Source organism: Pelmatolapia mariae, linkage group LG2 (genome assembly GCF_036321145.2).
Source record: "Pelmatolapia mariae isolate MD_Pm_ZW linkage group LG2, Pm_UMD_F_2, whole genome shotgun sequence".
Lineage (NCBI taxonomy): Eukaryota > Metazoa > Chordata > Actinopteri > Cichliformes > Cichlidae > Pelmatolapia > Pelmatolapia mariae.
In genome coordinates, this window is record NC_086228.1 from 25,624,000 (window position 1) to 25,641,637 (window position 17,638).

The 17,638-nt window shown below is 37.8% G+C and overlaps 1 protein-coding gene across 2 annotated transcripts in view; it reads left to right on the forward strand.

Moving 5' to 3' along the window:
- pcdh11 (protocadherin 11) overlaps nt 1-17,638 on the forward strand; it is a 134,402-nt gene that overhangs the window by 17,358 nt on the left and 99,406 nt on the right. The window contains exon 4 of one of the 2 annotated variants that reach the window (XM_063496607.1): nt 3,879-4,120. The exons of the other annotated variant lie outside the window; for it this stretch is intronic. Within the exon in view, the coding sequence (XP_063352677.1) occupies nt 3,879-3,962 (84 nt within the window). The 3' untranslated portion in view covers nt 3,963-4,120. Of the gene's footprint in view, nt 1-3,878; nt 4,121-17,638 lie in introns of those variants that run through there. 2 annotated transcript variants of the gene reach the window in all.

Consider the following 17,638-nt stretch of genomic DNA (forward strand, 5'->3'; position numbering starts at 1 on the left):
CATCATATTGCACACAGTTTCTCGATCTTTGGTTCACTTCTTTCGTTTTGCTCTCACTATGCTTCTATTTGAGATCTAGCAAGCTTTAAAATTCATCATAGCGTAGTTGTGGCAAATGACTGTTGATCCTGTGAAGTATTGTACTTAGGCTAATTTATGAAGACACCCACACAGACTTGATAGTCATTCCCTTCATCCACCTTTTATTTGAAACCCTAGTTAAAAGCTATGCTCTGCCATGGTACATTATACATAAGCCTGCTACATGCCCCTGGTACCAAAGATTTCATCCATAATGTGTTTATATGACACACTGACGAGTTGTCAGAATGATTTTCCCCTCTTACAAGTAGTGGCTGCCCTGAAATATGCAGAAATATTCAGCCTGTGTTCAACCATCCTAAATTATTATCCGTTATGAATTTTATGCATCAAGGATTGAAATTGATTTCCACTCATGTTACTGATCAGAGTGAAGAATTGTTATTTTTATTTTTTTTGCAAATAATTTCAAATCAATGAATATTTAATTAGTAAACATTCTGCCAAATCTCTTCGGCTATGGTTCTATCTGATTATTTCTAAGGTATATTTATCCACTCTTCTAACAGAACATGGGTTTAATATTCTCATATTCTGGTATTATATCCTACTAATATTTCAATATTAGCAAAAGAAAAATTGTTCTCATTGGTTTTCCTCAGCGATCCATCTTTAGTGATGTTAAGCTGGCAATATATCTATTTTTTTTCTCTCTGTCCCCTTGAGCAATTGGCAAGTGATTCCTCCCACTTTACACATTAGATTTCCCACAAGTTTAAAGTGTGCTTATTTAAAGCCTATGTCATAGAAAAAAATAGCATGAAGCTTTGCCTGATGAGAATCATTGGCTGCAAAGGTTAATTAAATGCACTAAAGGGTTAATCACTCGTAATACAGTATGATTAAAATCACTCTAATTGGTTTGAGAAAGAGGCTGATAAGAAAGAAGAAAAAGGCAGCTGTCCCTTAAGATTATCAGGAGTACCATAAACTAGCCTTGAGTGAGTCCTGTCCTCAGGATCCAAAGCGATGTGACAATAGATGCCCAGCAGCCCTGTTTGCTAAAGCGCTATTAAAATTGAATCTGTTTGATTTTATCTTTATGCTTCTTCAAAGAAACAACATTTTCAAAGTTTTAAATAGCACTTATAAACAACACTTCAAAATGTGTATGATTCTTGATCTGATGTGGTATAAACATAATGTTTGAGAACTTGTATAGATCATTTGTAGTGTGGTTCTTAAAAGAAAAACTGCATTTGGTCTGTAAGTGGCAGCTATTCACTCTCTGTTCAGCTTAACTTGATAAAAAAAAAACTCCAAACGCAAAGATCATAGGTAGTTTTCCCTGTTCTTCATCAAAGTGACACAGTTCTTTAGTGCGTTAAAGTAATATCTAATAGTCACAGAAGAACGTGAAAATGAAACATAGACAAAAAGCCGAGCCATGGAATAACAATAGAGAGGGAATGCGGGAGGAGATAATTATGGTTGAAGGTCAACAAAACGTTTCCAGGGACTTTACAGATGTAGCTGATAAAGACTAAAGCTTGTAAAAATACTTCAGAGACTACAGATTTGTGCCACCATATGGCTTCATTATACAGTAAGAGCTATAAATGCAAATCTCCTCTTTTCCCTCCCTTCTCTTCCTATTTTTTATGCATCTCATCATTTTCTTTTAACCCCTACCCCCTCGATATTAGAGGTCAATCTGCCTCCAGTGATGAGGAGCACTTGTGAGCGTATGTGATTTAGAGGAATCAGATCAAATGACTACCACCCTGCTTAAGTGATCTCAGACATCATCATGAATAGGTTGGCTAATATTTTCTTATGTTTGGCCCATAATTCTACGCCCACAGTGCAGGAATTGAGATTAACATTTTGTTAGTGTCTTCTGGTACCACTCCACACAGTACTGTGCAAAAGTATTGAGCCCTCCTTGATTTCGTGATTTTTTCATTCCAAGAAGCCAGACATTGTTCTCAATTTTAAAGTTGTCCTAAGGAATAGTTCTCCAGGCTTCCAGAAGGTCTTTCAAAGTTTTTCTTTGGACATTGGCTGCTTTTTTTCTCTTTTTTTCAGTCAAATCCCTCTACCTGACCAGTTTTAGAGGAATGTTTTATTATTATAGCATAAAAAACACATAACTCAAGGGATAAGCCAGTGTTGCCTCTACAATATAGGCCCTTTTTTGTCTAAATGTGACACAAAAACATGGTGCCAGTGGTCTCCATGGACAAATACTGAGGTATGTCAAATTACACAAGAACTGGATTGAAACTCAGTGGCGACAGGTCTGATGGATTAATTAATCCAAATGTAATTTTTTTTGTTTCAAATCATTGTCAGTATGTATGTAAAACATGGTGGAGGCTTTGTCATGGTTTTGGGATCCATTTTAACCAGTGGTTCTGGGAACCTTGTCAAAATTGATTACTAACATAAAAAAGTGTCATCAAATTTTGATCCACCATGCAATACCTTCTGGAAAGCATCTAAATAGCAATGGCTTCATTTTCCAGCATGACAATGATCCCAAACACACTGTCAATAATGTAAAAATAAACCTGGGTGGAAAAGCACAGAGTGGAACACTCGGTCATGGATTGGCCTCTCCAGAGTCTGGACCTGTGTGGGATCATCATGAAAAGAACAGAACAAAAGGCAGCCGACATCCAAAGAAGAGCTTTGAATGTCCTTCAAGAAGCCTGGAGAACTATTCATGGAGACGATTTAAAGAAATTACAAGAATGCTTAAGAGAGTTCAGGCTGTCTTGGAGATTAAAGTTGGTCATACCAAATATTGACTTTGAAGCTGGTCAGAATTGTATAAACATTGCTTTTGCCTTATGTGCATACTGTATTCCCATGTATCTTTGCACATTTTTCAATAAATTTCCAATTTTCCTAGCAAAATATCAAGAAATTGGATGACCACAGTACTGAACATTGAATAAATAAACATATTTTATAGCTGTATTGGATAACAAAGGCAATATTAAACCTTATTTGTGCAGACATCTTTTATTTTTGCAGGGGAAGGAATGGGCCAGTCACACTTGCCACCTATAGTTTGATGTTTGATTGCAGGATGTTTGTGCTTAATGGTAGTGGGTGCACAGCCGGGCATTAAAGCTATGATTTCACAAGGTGATCAGTTTCAAATCCTTGCAACTGATTCTGGTTTTGTTTGTAGTAGGGTTTTTTGGTCATTTTTTGCATTTTATTATTATTATTTGTTTATTTCTGTTGAGTCATTGTTGAGTCATTGCATCTGTAATCACTGTGCTTTGTTAATGTGAGGACTATCAAGACAGATTCTTCCCAATTGAGATATTCGCAGATATGTTGGTACCTTTGTGAGGAACAGCAAAATGTAATATTCTGTACATATCAGAGGACCCACTGGCAAGGGTCCGAAATAAAGACTGGGCCTAAATTGATCCAAATATTTTTTTTTCTTTTTTGAGGGGAAATGAAGAGTGCTGCACTAGTGTGGTGGGAGAGAAAAAAAAAGACAAATTGGGAGTGGTAATTGGATGAGATTGCATGCTCTGATAAGTACAGGAAAATGCACAAATGTGTGACACCTGTAGCATTCTTCAAGGAAACCTGACAAGATAATGACTTGATTGCCAGCCGTACCTTGAAGAATGCTTTATTTTTTTATTTTTTTATTTTTTTAAATATCATCCACACTCTTTTTGGAGTTTTCTTTAATCAGTGTTCAACGTAGCCTCACACTGATAAGGCTACAGCATAGGCTGCTCAGAGCTCAATGATATTGTAACTACAATCTCCCTATATCTGTCTGTCTCTCTATATTTCAGGAGATGGCACTGAAACCACCACACTATGGCACACTCTGTGGCACAGGTACAGCTCGCTCCCACAGGATTAAAATCAATCTCTAGCTCCCAAAAGAGAGAAAAGAAAGAAAAAAAAGAGAGAGGGAGAGGGCAGAGGGAGGAAAGGAGGAAGGCAAGAACTGAAGAGGTGAAAACAAGTACTTTACTGCCTCTACAGCCTCAAACCACACCTCTTCACACAATTGAGCGAAAAGATGAATTTAGAGGGGGTGGGGTGGGGGTGAGGGGAAGGGGAGTCTCAGAAAAGAACAGACAATGCTTCATGTTGCTGCCTGAAACTTGACAAAGCCCTTCATGTGAATCTGTTGGAAGTTGGAAATGCTTTACTGAGTCCTCTGCTATTATTTACCTTTGTCAGTGGGGATGATATTGTATGCCCCATACCCTCCTCAAAAAATGTCCCACTCCAGCACCCACTCTGTAAAATAGGTGTCAAATACAGTCAGTAGATCTGTAAAGTATGTTTATATGTATGTATGTATATCTATCACAGAGTTGATGGTGTTTATATTTATTGATTGCCTTTTATTTGCTTTGTTTTCAAAACTGCCTGGTGGCCATTTTTATTTTCCTACTTTCTATTTTTTGTATCATTTGATGTTGCTCTATCTGGGCTTGCTCATGGGACTAATGACTTTTAATATATTTATGCTGCAAAGCCTATGATCTGTAGGCTTCCATTAGTATTGAGCCCGCTCACAGTGTATCATGTCTGTCACCCTTTGCCTCTTTTATTTCCACTTTTGCAACTGATTACATTGTTGGTGACAAGTGTGGCTGATGTTGCAGATGCATGCGTGGCCCTACAATACCAACAGATTCGCACTGCTTTTTAGCTGTGCTACCGTTCGCCATGCTGTTATTACACTGGTAGAAATGGTAGGACAAGTTTAATACTTTGAGCTAAGCCACAATCACAAGGGACTAACTGCTGGGGTTATAATCAAAAGCTGTTTATGTAGGGCAGATTTGAAGAGCACTAAGCCTAACCTTTTGTGTGTCGCTTACTATTTCGAAGTCAGAACTGATTTAACTGTTGGGACCCATATTAAAATGACTCCAGATGGTAGGGAAAAAAAATCGTAATTATAATCCTCTGGCAGTCATTAATATTTCTTGGGTTCAAGCAAAAAGTGCTTCACTTTGTACACTTATTTACACTGAAAAAAAGAAAAACGTATTTTCTGATGAGAACAACACTGAACACCAAAATAAATAGGTACTCCAGGATTGAGTTTAAAAACAAGCAATAAGTTAAGATTTGATTAAAAAAAAAATCCACTATGATGCACTTAATACTTATTATTCAGAGCAACGCTTTTTTCTACTTTTTCTCCACTCATAGGACCATCATGACACATTATGTCTTATTGAATCATTTCTACCATGCACACCAGTAACTGGCTTGATGGGTTTGCAGCGTTATTGTTCAATAATCCTGTTAATTGGTAAGCTAAACGTCCTTAATAGGTAAGGCCTAAAAGGCAACTTCAGTACAGAAATATAAACATAGAATTAGAGTAATTAAAATGGACAAAGTCTGTGTAGTCAGTTAGAAATGTGCGGCTTGACTTGGCTAGGTGCTGTTTTCCCTCCTATATATAGTTAAATGAAATGACTGCACAGACAAGATGCCTTTTTTTCATTTTGTTCCAGTCTTTGATCTGTCATGGTTGTACAGGCTGTGTCCATTTTAAAGCTTTTAATTTTATGTGTGTCACCTCTTTGTAAGGCAGGTTGTTATTATTTAAGGAGGTATATTCATGTAATTATGGTATCAAATGTATTCACTACTGCGTAGGAGCCACAGTATGAAATATACATAGCATCCTAGCACTGTGTAATAATTAGATTTGCCTGATCTTTGGGGAAAAGACAAAAAAAAAACATGCAGGGGAAAGCTTTTGTCCTTGTAAGGGAGACAGAAACCTCACTTTTATTCAATGTGAAGTACAATATGCACCTTACATGATCTTTGTAATTGACTTTGATTTGCCAGTGTGGAGAAAACTGTAAATGTTTTGTTTATGTATGTGTGCGCTTCTGAAATTTATTAAAGTCTTTTGCATTGTATTGCATATTTCGATGACTCTTCTTATTCATTGTTTTAAGCATCCAATATTAGTTTACATCACACAGTTTTCTGCACACGATGCCGTGTCTGCCTGATAAGAACAGTAAGCCTATAATGAGGCCAGCACATGTTGTAGAATAATTTGTTGTTTTTCTCATATACACTTAGTTGGTGATATTAAGTATTGGTAAAACAGGCTGTGGCCTGTAAAAAATATGTGTAGCTGTGTTGGTTGAGACAGCATTAATAGGCCAATTTCAGCCACAGAAAAACACCCATACATTTCTTCTACATTTTGCATCAGTATAGCATTTAAATAGGCAAAAGAAACAAAAAAAATGATTTACATCACTAATTAGGAACAGATTACAGATAAAAAGTTATGGAAATTTTGAGAAGAACGCATCCTTTGAAGTGCAGAGACAGAAAACAGCCAAACAGGAGCTTTTTTTGGACCAACACATTTTTTTTTGTTTATCTTCCTTCCATGAGAGCTGATAATGATCATTTGATAAAGATAACTCTGCTATTATGATGTACAGTAGGGCACGAAAACAGGGGTTTACACATCTGAGAGAGACTGATTCTAGAAAGTACAATAACCACTGCTCAAACATTGTGTTATGTGGTGTTTATGCGGATTTGATCCAAAAATACAGACTTGAAAGACATAAAACAAAGTCTGAGTCGAGACAACAGAAAATGTTTAATTGCTTATCAAAGTTACTTCATAGTTTGAAACCAAGCGAGCTAATCAGTTCCCGTGGGGAAAGTGTCCTTGGTGATTTGAGAAAGTGGTGCACACTCAAGAAAAGCGTTCTCCAATGGAGAGTGCATAAATGTCAACTTTCTATTAATAGATAAATGTAAACCTGATAAATGCATCGTCTTGGCATAAAAACAGAGAGCGTAGATACATAATAAGGTAGATGTATCTCTTTGAGGAACATAAATTCAGCTTGATTTTTTTTTTCTTTCATATATAATTAGGCAATACATGTTTTCAGATGAACCATAAATAAATTTAACAGCCAACCATTAATGAGTCTTGACATTTGTTCATGAGTGGTATGTGTTAGATGGAGTTTTCTCCAGCGTCTTGGTGCAAAGTCCAAATTAAGAAGGAAGAAAGAAACAAGAAAAGGAAATTTATTCAGTGGATGCTGGGTTCTAGCTCTGTCTGTGAATCACTGTGTTTTTCTTTGTTTGTTTTTTGGTTGTTAGAAAAGGCACACAAAATCCAGTACTTTTATCTTTTTATATGGCTATTAAAGCTCGCCCCATAGCTACATTACAGCATGTCACTGAGCAAAGCATTAGCAGAGTTTCTTTGTTGACATATTGATTCATGATTTATGAGAAGGCAGTGTTCAATTTCATTTACCAGGCCAGGAAGCAAGTTATATGTACTAAGTTTGATTACTTATTGTATAATGCAACGATACGTCTGCAGCTGGAGCATCATATATATGGACCAACATGCTGGGCTTTACACAGACACACATGCGGCCAGTGGTTATGTTCGTGGAGAGGCTTGCTAAATGCCCTTCATTAAATTATATGGATATGTTTCTTTTTCCACTTTGTTTGCTTCATCATTTAGACAGTGGCTTCTTATTTTCCTGTAATGTCAGCTATTCACTTTGTTATTTAAGATTGCATCCTAATAACTAGTTGGGAATACTGAACCCCAATAATACTCAGAAAGTATGTGTGAAGTTTGTTATACCAGACAAAGATTGCATAGCTGGCCCAGTGACTTTCCTCAACCTTGAGAATGCATGCAATCAGTGCAATCAGTACATCAGCCCTGTTATCAGTTCTCTGCCTCTAATAAATGTAACATAAAACTAAAGCATATCTGTTATTTATGTGGTTAAGACTGCAAAGGAGCAACTGAGTAGGCAAAAACCATTACACATTGATTTTACAAGTCACTCACGTTCTCTTCTGGGATCATTGATATCCGCTGTAGACGGTATAAAATTACAATTCAAGATTACAGATTGTTTAAACCAAATGATTGCCGTAGTTGTTTTGTAAGTTCACTTTTTAAACGCATGGTGAATTCTGAGGATGGTATTGCATATATTTGATGTCTTTTTATGTTACAGAGAATAACACAGGTTAAAGTGAAGGCATTTAATAGTTTGGTTGTCTTTGGGGAGGTGTAGGTCAATTTAACAAGCAGCAAGCATGCTCAGGGTATGATGTGAAGTTGTCCTGAAGCAATACTGACTGTGTAAGCAGAGGCTATTTATGCATGTGCTGTGCAGTGGTGCAGGAAACAAGAAGATGCTGTGTTTTTTTTTTCTGTTGCACTCCACTCAAGGCAACACTCCACACAATTGCTGCCAAATCTCTGCCAAACTGAATAATTCAATCATCCCCCATAGCTGCAGTGGTCTATCTACCTTTGTGTGTGCAACAATCAAATCAGTGTGGAAGCCTGCCGTGTGGTTCTTTCTGAGACACTGAGTAGCTCTACAGCCCGGAGATTGTTTTCATTGAAAACAATTGTGCTGATTAAACGAGGTGTGACTGTGGAGCAGGCATCTGAAGAACATCGATTGCTTGTACAATTGTTTGTTCCTTGTTAAAAGTGTGATCTAAAACAGTGGACGCCGTTAGTGTGCAAGGAGCATATGGTTGGCTGGTGTGCCCTTAAGACAGTTAGTGTGCCTCTGTATTTCCAAAAATATCCCAGGTAAAGAAATCCATTGTGATCGCTTGTGTGGGCTTAATAATGCCTTTTGATTAATGACCACATAAAATTCTTAAATCACAGTTTCGGGTGGGTTAGCATGGCTTTATCAGGACCTGATTTATATTATTATATTTTATTGCATTTTATCTTGTGAATGTACATTACTTCATACAGATAAATGATCTTTACAACATTTTTCAGCAGATAGCAGCCTTCCCATTTCCCTTATCCCACAATTCTTTGAGGTACTCGCATGGATTCAAGCTTTGCTTCGCCCATGTCCACTTAGCTCTAATTCCCCTGTAAAAAAAGAGTACTGTAAAGATTAGGCAAAATGTAAAATTGCTATTCTGTTTTATATGTTTGGGGGTTTTTTCTTTATCAGTTTTCGCTACCTGGGCATTAGTGGTGCAATAACATGTCGTGGACATCTGCAAAAAAAAAATACCCACTCACATGAAGGCTGTTTGAGTTTAAATTAGTTCCTCATTACCAGCCACAGCAGTGTGCTGATACAGAGTAAAATCAAAAGTGCTGGAGTCATTTCATCTCATTTGGTGTAATTTAACTACAAGAAAGTTATTCCTCAAAAAGAGCTGGAGTCAAATGTCATATTCTGCAAGTAACTTCACACAGTACTGATTTCAGAAGACGGAAAATATGATTCGCAGCAGTGAGTGGATTTTTTCCTGCATCTTCTGTCACAGAGGATTTTATCTGTGGACAATGGTTTAAATAAATTGGGTTCTAATTTGCCACTGATATTATCTGGTGAATGGTCATTAGTGTTACTGTTCTTTAACTACTTTTAGTGTTCATTGTAGTTTACTGTTGCTGTTGTGTGTTTTTTTTTTTCCTGTTAATGCAATAATGTCAGGGCATGCAGTCTGGGAAGTGTGTAGCTGTGATGGTGCGGGTGTGATCATTGGTGTTGGTGTCGTCCCATTGTGAGAGAATTAATAGTTTTACTTTTTTTTAAAGCATACAGTAGAATACCTGCATGCCAAATCTATTGTGCTATTTCATTGCCACTTCCCACTATGGATCACTGTTTAACACTATGTGATGCTGTCAAAATTGTGCGAAGCAGATATTCTTTTCTGAAATGTAGCTGGGTAGCCTGACTGATTGCATGTAATGACTGGTGATATGCAAATCAGGGTTCAGCTGTCTTTTTGAAAGAGACTAACAATACTTCGTGTGACAAAAACAACCACTCCTAGGAATAATGTCTTCGCTCAAGAGAATTAGTCAGTGTTAAGGATGTTGTCATGACAAGATGCATGAATGTTTGCAAGCTGAAGGTGGCCAGACTAGAAGGCGGCAACTTAAAGACAATGTCCAAGGAAGGCTATGTCTGTGCTCCCCTTAATCCTGGTAATCCTCCTGCAGAATTCTTGATTTGCTTTTGTAAAAGAGATTGGGAGATGATAAGATGCTCGTCCGCCTCCTTAGAATAGCTGATAATCTGGTTTGAACAGAGGAATCAGGGGGTATTTAGCCTGCCTTAACATTTGCCCAAGCAGATGGCGCTGACGGGGGAAGGCACAACCTTAACCTTCATCCCCCTCCCTCTCTGCTTGGTCTACTTTGAGGGGGAAAAAAAGAACAGTGGGATGATAATCAATGTTGTTTATTTTGCTGCTTGACTCTTTAAGTACTTTCAGCCAGATTATAGGCTTTTGCAGGGGATAATCAGGAGACCGCAGACAATTGCTTTTTTCCCATCCTGACAGTATCCCCCCACGAATGCGTAAAGAAGGCGATTTAAAGTAGATGCCAACTCTTAATTCCTGATTAGTCCCATTGCAAACCCTGTTAAAATTAACTGGACACTGCGCTAATCACTGCATTTTGAACACTTGCTGTTCTGGTGCAGTGGACAAACCGTATCCAGTGAGTAAGACGACTTCCCACAAGTGATATATCCATTAACACTCCCTTTTGAGGCTGTCTTCCTCAGTGTGATTACACACAAACACACTACGAACCCCAAAAAAGTTCTTGAGGGTAATTGTAACACTTCAGGACTTAACCGCTAGTGTGCTGACGTATTCTAAAAAGAGACAGAGACAAGCCAAGTTCCCATCAAAGTTTTAAGGTAATTTTAAAAAAGCCAATAAACAGCCAATATTAAAAATAATAAGACTCTCTTCTCTCTGAAAATTGTAAGTATACCATTTAACTGTCAAAAAAGGAGCAACTGTAACTTTTTTTGGTTTTTGAACTGCAGTATCTTCAGTAGCATTTATGTAAGCTGTAAGCATGACGGCATGTAATCCATTAAGTCATTTATATTGGTTCCCTAAGTCTACCTCTCTAAACTTAATACCTCCGGCAATCTTCTCAGCTTGGACTGGACACCTGCAACAAAAGCATTTGAACAAATGAGATCAGCCCATTGACTAATTAGAACTGTGCACGGCATATGCGAGCGGAAGGACTATTTAACTAAAGCATTTGTTGCATCCATTTTTTTCTTTGTCTCTGCAGTTGTGTGCTATAACAGGATATTGTGCATAGCTGTCAGGCTCAGTCTGGTGTAGAAGCACAAAAGACAAGCAGCCCAGAATCCATCCTACTCAAACATGTACACGGTGCAAAGTTAATCCACATATACACAATGACATGCTGATTGTCTTTGTGCGCTCTCACTTCATCCAGACACAAGCAAAAGAGTCAAGCGCTCTCGAACAAGCCTTTTGAGGGGAACGGTCATTTTCGAAACAATTTGCATGAGACACGCAAACATTATACATTGTAATTGCACCTATCAGCACAGCTTGATATCTTTGTGTGATACTTGCTGTAATTGACGCAGTTATTGCATTTGTTTCTTCTCATCTGTGCTGTGCTATTTAAGTGCTTCCTCGTAATAAAAATTTATTCAATGTGATGTGCTTGAAAGCTGATGTCAGCAAGGAGGTATGTACAGAACCATTAACAGAGAATATTAGATGGTGAACCACATAAAGCTAATGCTAGGCTGTGGTAATGCAGCTCATACTAATTGCTTGGACCTTTACTTGTACCAGTGTTAAGACGTCGCTGGCTCTTTGAGGTTCACAAAAACAAAACAGAACATATCAGTGCCTTTAACTTAACTTTTTGACCCAATGCCTTCAGAAACGGCTTTTATTATGCAGCAGCTAGCACTGAAAACTTTAGCTCCAGTGCTTGGAAACATATGCCACAATAAGAAAAGGAAAGAGACCAAGATCTTGAAATGCAAAAGGATAATAGAATCAAGGAAAAGTCTTCTTTAGTAATGTGTGAGAAAGTCACAGATTGGCACACAGAATTTCAATGCATACAGTATTCAAAAACAGCAGCAAGCCATTCCCAAGATCAGTCATACTATTTTATAGTATTCTGACAGTGTTTGCAGAAGAGATCTGTATTTTTTGAATGGCAAGAGACTCTTTATGAAATGATAAGGCTTCATGTCAGACACTTGTGCTTCTCACTCACCTTTTAAGATAAAACTGCTGTTAAGACTGCATTATAATTGTGTTATAACTGTGTTATGACTGTGTTATAAACTAAAAAAAATAAGTATAACAGAAAGCTTTTACTCTATTTGCATTTTGTGCTGGTAAGATAATTCCATTTCTCTTTAGCTAATGAAACCAATAGGTAGGAGTTTGTACACATAGATTTGAACATCTTAATGTCATACAGTACTGATCTTACAGAATGTCCACAATATATCTTTTTATATACACTTTTCGGCAAAAGAAATGGAATGGCACAACTTAGATTACCTGTAATCCACACATATAGATATGCACTCCCTGTGATGGAGCAGACATGTGTTCCAACCCAGAAGTAATGGACAACACTTCAATGACTTCAGTGAATTGTGCCGACCTTTTTGTATTGTGTGGATGATTGTGCGATGCTCCCTCAGATAATGACTGTGCCCTACTTTGACTTTGAGGCAATGACCTGAAATAAGGCACACAAGTGAAATCTGAGTCTCGATGAACCTGGAAGTGATTAAGGTCACCCAGACACACCACATTTGTTTGCCGGGTGACTCACATCAGCCGATGTCTGCAAATCATTTGGGAGTGCATTGCGGGAATCCTTTCCAATGCAAACAGTGACCAGCACGCTTAGGAAGACTTTCAGAATGATTGGTACTCCTGTATAAGTTTGATAGCAAGTCCATTCTGAGTTCAACTCTATAGATATACGAGTTTGTTTTGGGGTTTGTTTTTTTTTGTTTTCAGAGCACCACTTTCTGAATGGTTTTTCCTGAAAACTACAGTTTGTGACATACTTCTTAGACTGTCCAACAATATTAGCAATATGATGAGAGTGCAAAGCATCAAAGCATGCAGCATGCAGTGACTCATATTGCTATGCATTAGCGCTGGACACTGACTAGACAAAGGGAGACTTACTTACTCACAAAAGTTTAAAAAAGGGCTCTATTAGTGCAAGTGCACAGCAAAGTACAGTGGCAGTGAGTCAATGAAAGTTTTTTTTAGGAATATAAAGATACATCCAAGTACTTAAGTATGCATCACATATAGGGAAGTAAAACATCAAGCAAATGAAGACATCACAAAAGATGATGCAATACTGAATCCTGCATTCATCTCAACTTAACTCTATTCAGCGCTTTGATACATTATTTAACAAAGTGACTGAAAAGGCTGAGTTCCAGACTCCGAGTCTCACTGACATGATGCACATATGACTTTGGGGAAAACATGGATAACATGAGATCATGTCTACCTCTTGAGGGAAGGGTGCACTGCGTGGATCTCTGGCTTGTTTTTGTGCCTTGCTATTCTGCTGGGGATCAGTAAACAGATTCTTGCAACAGCCATGATAAAAAAAAAAACTACTCTTCCTCTGCTGTGTATGTAAATCAGAGTAGGGGGATGTAATGAAATAATGAATTCTCCCTATTTTTTATTTTTTTTTTTTACAAGAGGGACTTCTGGGACTCACTATATTTAGATACAACAAAGAGATTGCCAGGGGTGTCCAGTCTCTCTGGTTAAGTTGTGGAGTTTTAGCCAACTTGTCAATGAAGAACTGCTTACTTCAATGCTTAAAGACATGCTGGGTAAAAATGGAGCTCTGTGTCTCCCTCCAGACAATTTCAATTAAGCCTCTGTGGGGCTCAAAGAATGAATGTGTCAATAGATGGTAATTTTTTCCACCTTAATAGATTACGGACGTTATCAGTAAGATCACTGGAGTTGATTCTGAGTTATGTACAGTGTGTATTGTATTGGCTACATGCATAGCAAGCCTGTAAGATGACCCGCCCTGCCAGCAAGAATTGCTTTGTCACTCAGACAAATACGGCAGATGAATGCTCAGCATGATGCTGGGTTATTTGTCATCTGGTGTTCTCTTTCTAATGGGTTTACTGTTGATGATCCAGGTCAGAGAAGGACAAAGCACTCCACACCAGAAGTTACAACACAATCTTAAGAAAGATCACTCAATAGAGCCTAAACTCTCAACTTTTTAAACTGTTTTATTATTCCCACTCTACTTATCAACTTAACCTCCAGCAAAATATAATCATTTTGCTTTTTATACTCATTCTAAACTGCTTGGGGTTTTCTCTTCAGTAAGTGGGGTCTTTACCTTAAAATATAAAGTGCCTCGGCTGGAATTGTGAATATATCTATCTATCTATATATGTATATATATATATCTATATATATATATATATATATACATATAGGACATTCAATTCAATTCAGTTCAATTTTCATTTATAGAGTGCCAAATCAAAACAACAGTCGCCTCAAGGCCCTTTATACTGTAAGGTAGACCCTGCAATAATACATACTAGCTTAGGACGGTGTATTTTGTAGTCACTAAGAACTGCTTAACCATGATTTTATTTGACCGAAACTCTGTTAGGGATATGGGTTTATCCCCGTCATTTACTGTAACACCATTATCTCACATATTTTTAATATAACATTTAACCTTGAAAATATGATACTGCAGATGCAGAGAGACAGAATCTTTGCAAAGTCAGATATTTTCATCCTTACCAAGTAGAAAGGGGGAGTAATGCTGCCATGTTTGCCTTTTGGAGATAACACCTCAGAGGTCATTTGAATGACTTGTTGTAATGTGGGTCACATCAGACACACCGGGAAACCAACTTCCTGACATGTGAGATTTTTACTCTTTTGCATTTTTTTTTTTTTTTTTTACTATCGCTATATTATTATATAGCTGTAACTGGTGGAGTGCAATGCCACACATATGGGGCTGGGTGATAACACAAGAGGCCTTACACATCAGGTTTGTTCAATATTAAAGTTATAGAGACTTCCTGTTATCCCTCCATTAGATTTCTCATAAAAAAAAAAAAATAATAATGTTACAGAACTGGAGCCCATAATCGTATCTTTAACATTCAGGATTAGAATTCCTCCAAAACTAACTGTCCTTGACTACTTTAAAGGAAAACATGAAAGGCGGTGCATGTCAAGACACACATTCCCCAGCAACGTGAAGATTCTTGGCTCTTATCTGTTTGATTTTGCACTTAGGGATTTTTTCTTCATCTTTTCTCTTCAAACATCAAGTGCCAAAGTCATTTACATGTGCTAGGGGCAACCAGAGTTAAAACACAGACATACAACTTACTGCTGTCTAGAGGCAGTGTATGAAGAAAATAAGGAAGTTGTAAGGGATAGGTAAAATAAGGCAGCAGAGGAAGAGTAAAATGAAAGGAAGGCGAGGAGGAAGAGAATGAGAGAAATGAGGACAGTAGGAGGTGAGAGCAGTGAAACACAGAGAGGGTAATTCAATTTGACTAAAACTCTGTCGCTTCATACAACAGGGGGATTGGCCTAACCACCAAAATGAATTAAAATTCATGAACTTTTGAAGAGAGAGCTGCCAGCAGGATGTGGAGAGGATGAGACACAGTTAAAGCAGATATTATTTTTTTCTAATTACAAATAAATGAAGCTATTAGTTTACCTTAAATTAAAAGCAGAAGGGTTCCCTAAGAGATATCCGATCCCATGTGTAAGTCATTTAAGACTGATTGGGCCCCTATTGAGCTATATAAGTCTCTGTGAAAGTATCTGTCTATGTGGAAAAAATACCTTTTGGCTATAAAGAAGTGAAACTTTTAGCCTGTTAGCAATTCCATCCTCTATATAATATAATCGTATACAGAGTCGTACATGTCTGCACGGTGGAATTTGGCATAGACAGAACACACGCAGCCGATTATTTGTAATGCTTCCCAAACCAGACAATCAAAAGAAAATCCAGTGTTTGACTTTGATCCATGCACAATATAAATAACTAATTTATCAATTGTGCTTAAAGAGGCATACAATGGGCAGAACAGAGAACATTGTGTAGCCGGGATAATCCCTTAGAAGATTTATCCTGACGTTGCCTTGAGGGGAATAGTGGGAGCAAGAAGCAGATCCTATTCCCTCACTCTCTGTCTCTCTATCTCTGTGTCTCTGGATACATAGCCACTATCTCAGCTCCTGATCAGCCCTATTTAGTTATATTGCATTGTGTTCTTTGATATTCCAGTTAATCCGTCAAGTGAAGAGATTTAAGCAAAGATTACAATGATTCAATGAACTTTTGATTACTTGTGTCTGTAGCCCTATGGCATTTTCTTGATGCGCTGTACGTGCGTTCATATGCATTTGTTTGCCCGTATGTGTTAAGTGTGGGCGACTTTGACTGTTCCGTGTTAGAGTAGCAAGAGGATTGGAGTGATGTATCGATGGTCTGAAGCTAGACGGCTTCTCTCAGGGTACTCCGGGGCTATAGTAGGTGGTTCTAAATGTGAATAGTAGAGCACATACATATTGTCTGAGAGTTTAATTTAGCCTAAGAGATATTGTTTGTTTTTATTCTAATCATTGTTTTTATTCCAATTGTCTCGATGTAAAGATGAAATCACAGGCTTCCACTTTACGACTGCCCGAGCTCCCCAAATTTAGTATGCAAGCTTTAATCCAAGGTGAGCTCTTATGCCTGGGAACCACAGAAACAAGCCAGCATAGATTTGGATAACATCTGTTTTCAGTTTTCTATCAGTTGGAGCATTCTGTATGTGCAATTACTTGAACCAATCACATGCAAAAGCTTTTTCAATCTGGCTCCTTGAGTGCTGTCACTAGTTATTACAGTGTGTGCTGTTTAGCAAAAGTGCTTTTGCAGTTTGAAGAGCATCCCAAGATATTAGTGGCATCTAATTGCATTACCTGGAGGAGACTGATGGCGCCAGTTAAAATGGCTGGAACCTTCTCAGACTGTGTTGAGGGCAAGTGCTTCTTTACAACTTATACTACATGTTTCTGACTGGAATCTTTTGTCGACTAAGTGATATTCTGACAGCTTTAAGCCTCCACTCGCCTCACCAAATACCCTTATTCCCTCAGCAATCATACATCTTACCATTAATCCACTTTCATCCATGTGAAACTAAAACAATGACAGAATGATAATGGCAGCTAATGCGGCCAAATTTTGATTGTGCAAGTCAGTTTTGTTCTCATTAACTTATTCTGAATTGATTCATGCATTCATGCTTGTTTACCTAGCAATAGTGTAAAATGTCCCTGCAGTGCAATCCATATTCAAGCAGGCCAGCTGTGAGGCTTGCTGCAGCACTTGTCCATTTAAGCTCCAAAAAAGCCAGATTGTTTTCTTGGTTTTTCATCGTTCAATTGCTTCTAAATAACTCTTGATCAAATCTTTACATCTTTTCAACAATCCATTACACTGCTGACATTTTTCATGCATAATGTGCATAATAGAGATCTCCAAGTGGCTTCTCTTTGGCAAGGTGACAAAAATGCCTTTTTAAAATGTAGACTTTCCATAAGAATACAAAAAAAAGTCATCTTGTGGGCAGCTCAACATCATTTTCCAAAGAAGCCACAGGCAAATTTTTATGACTGAGAA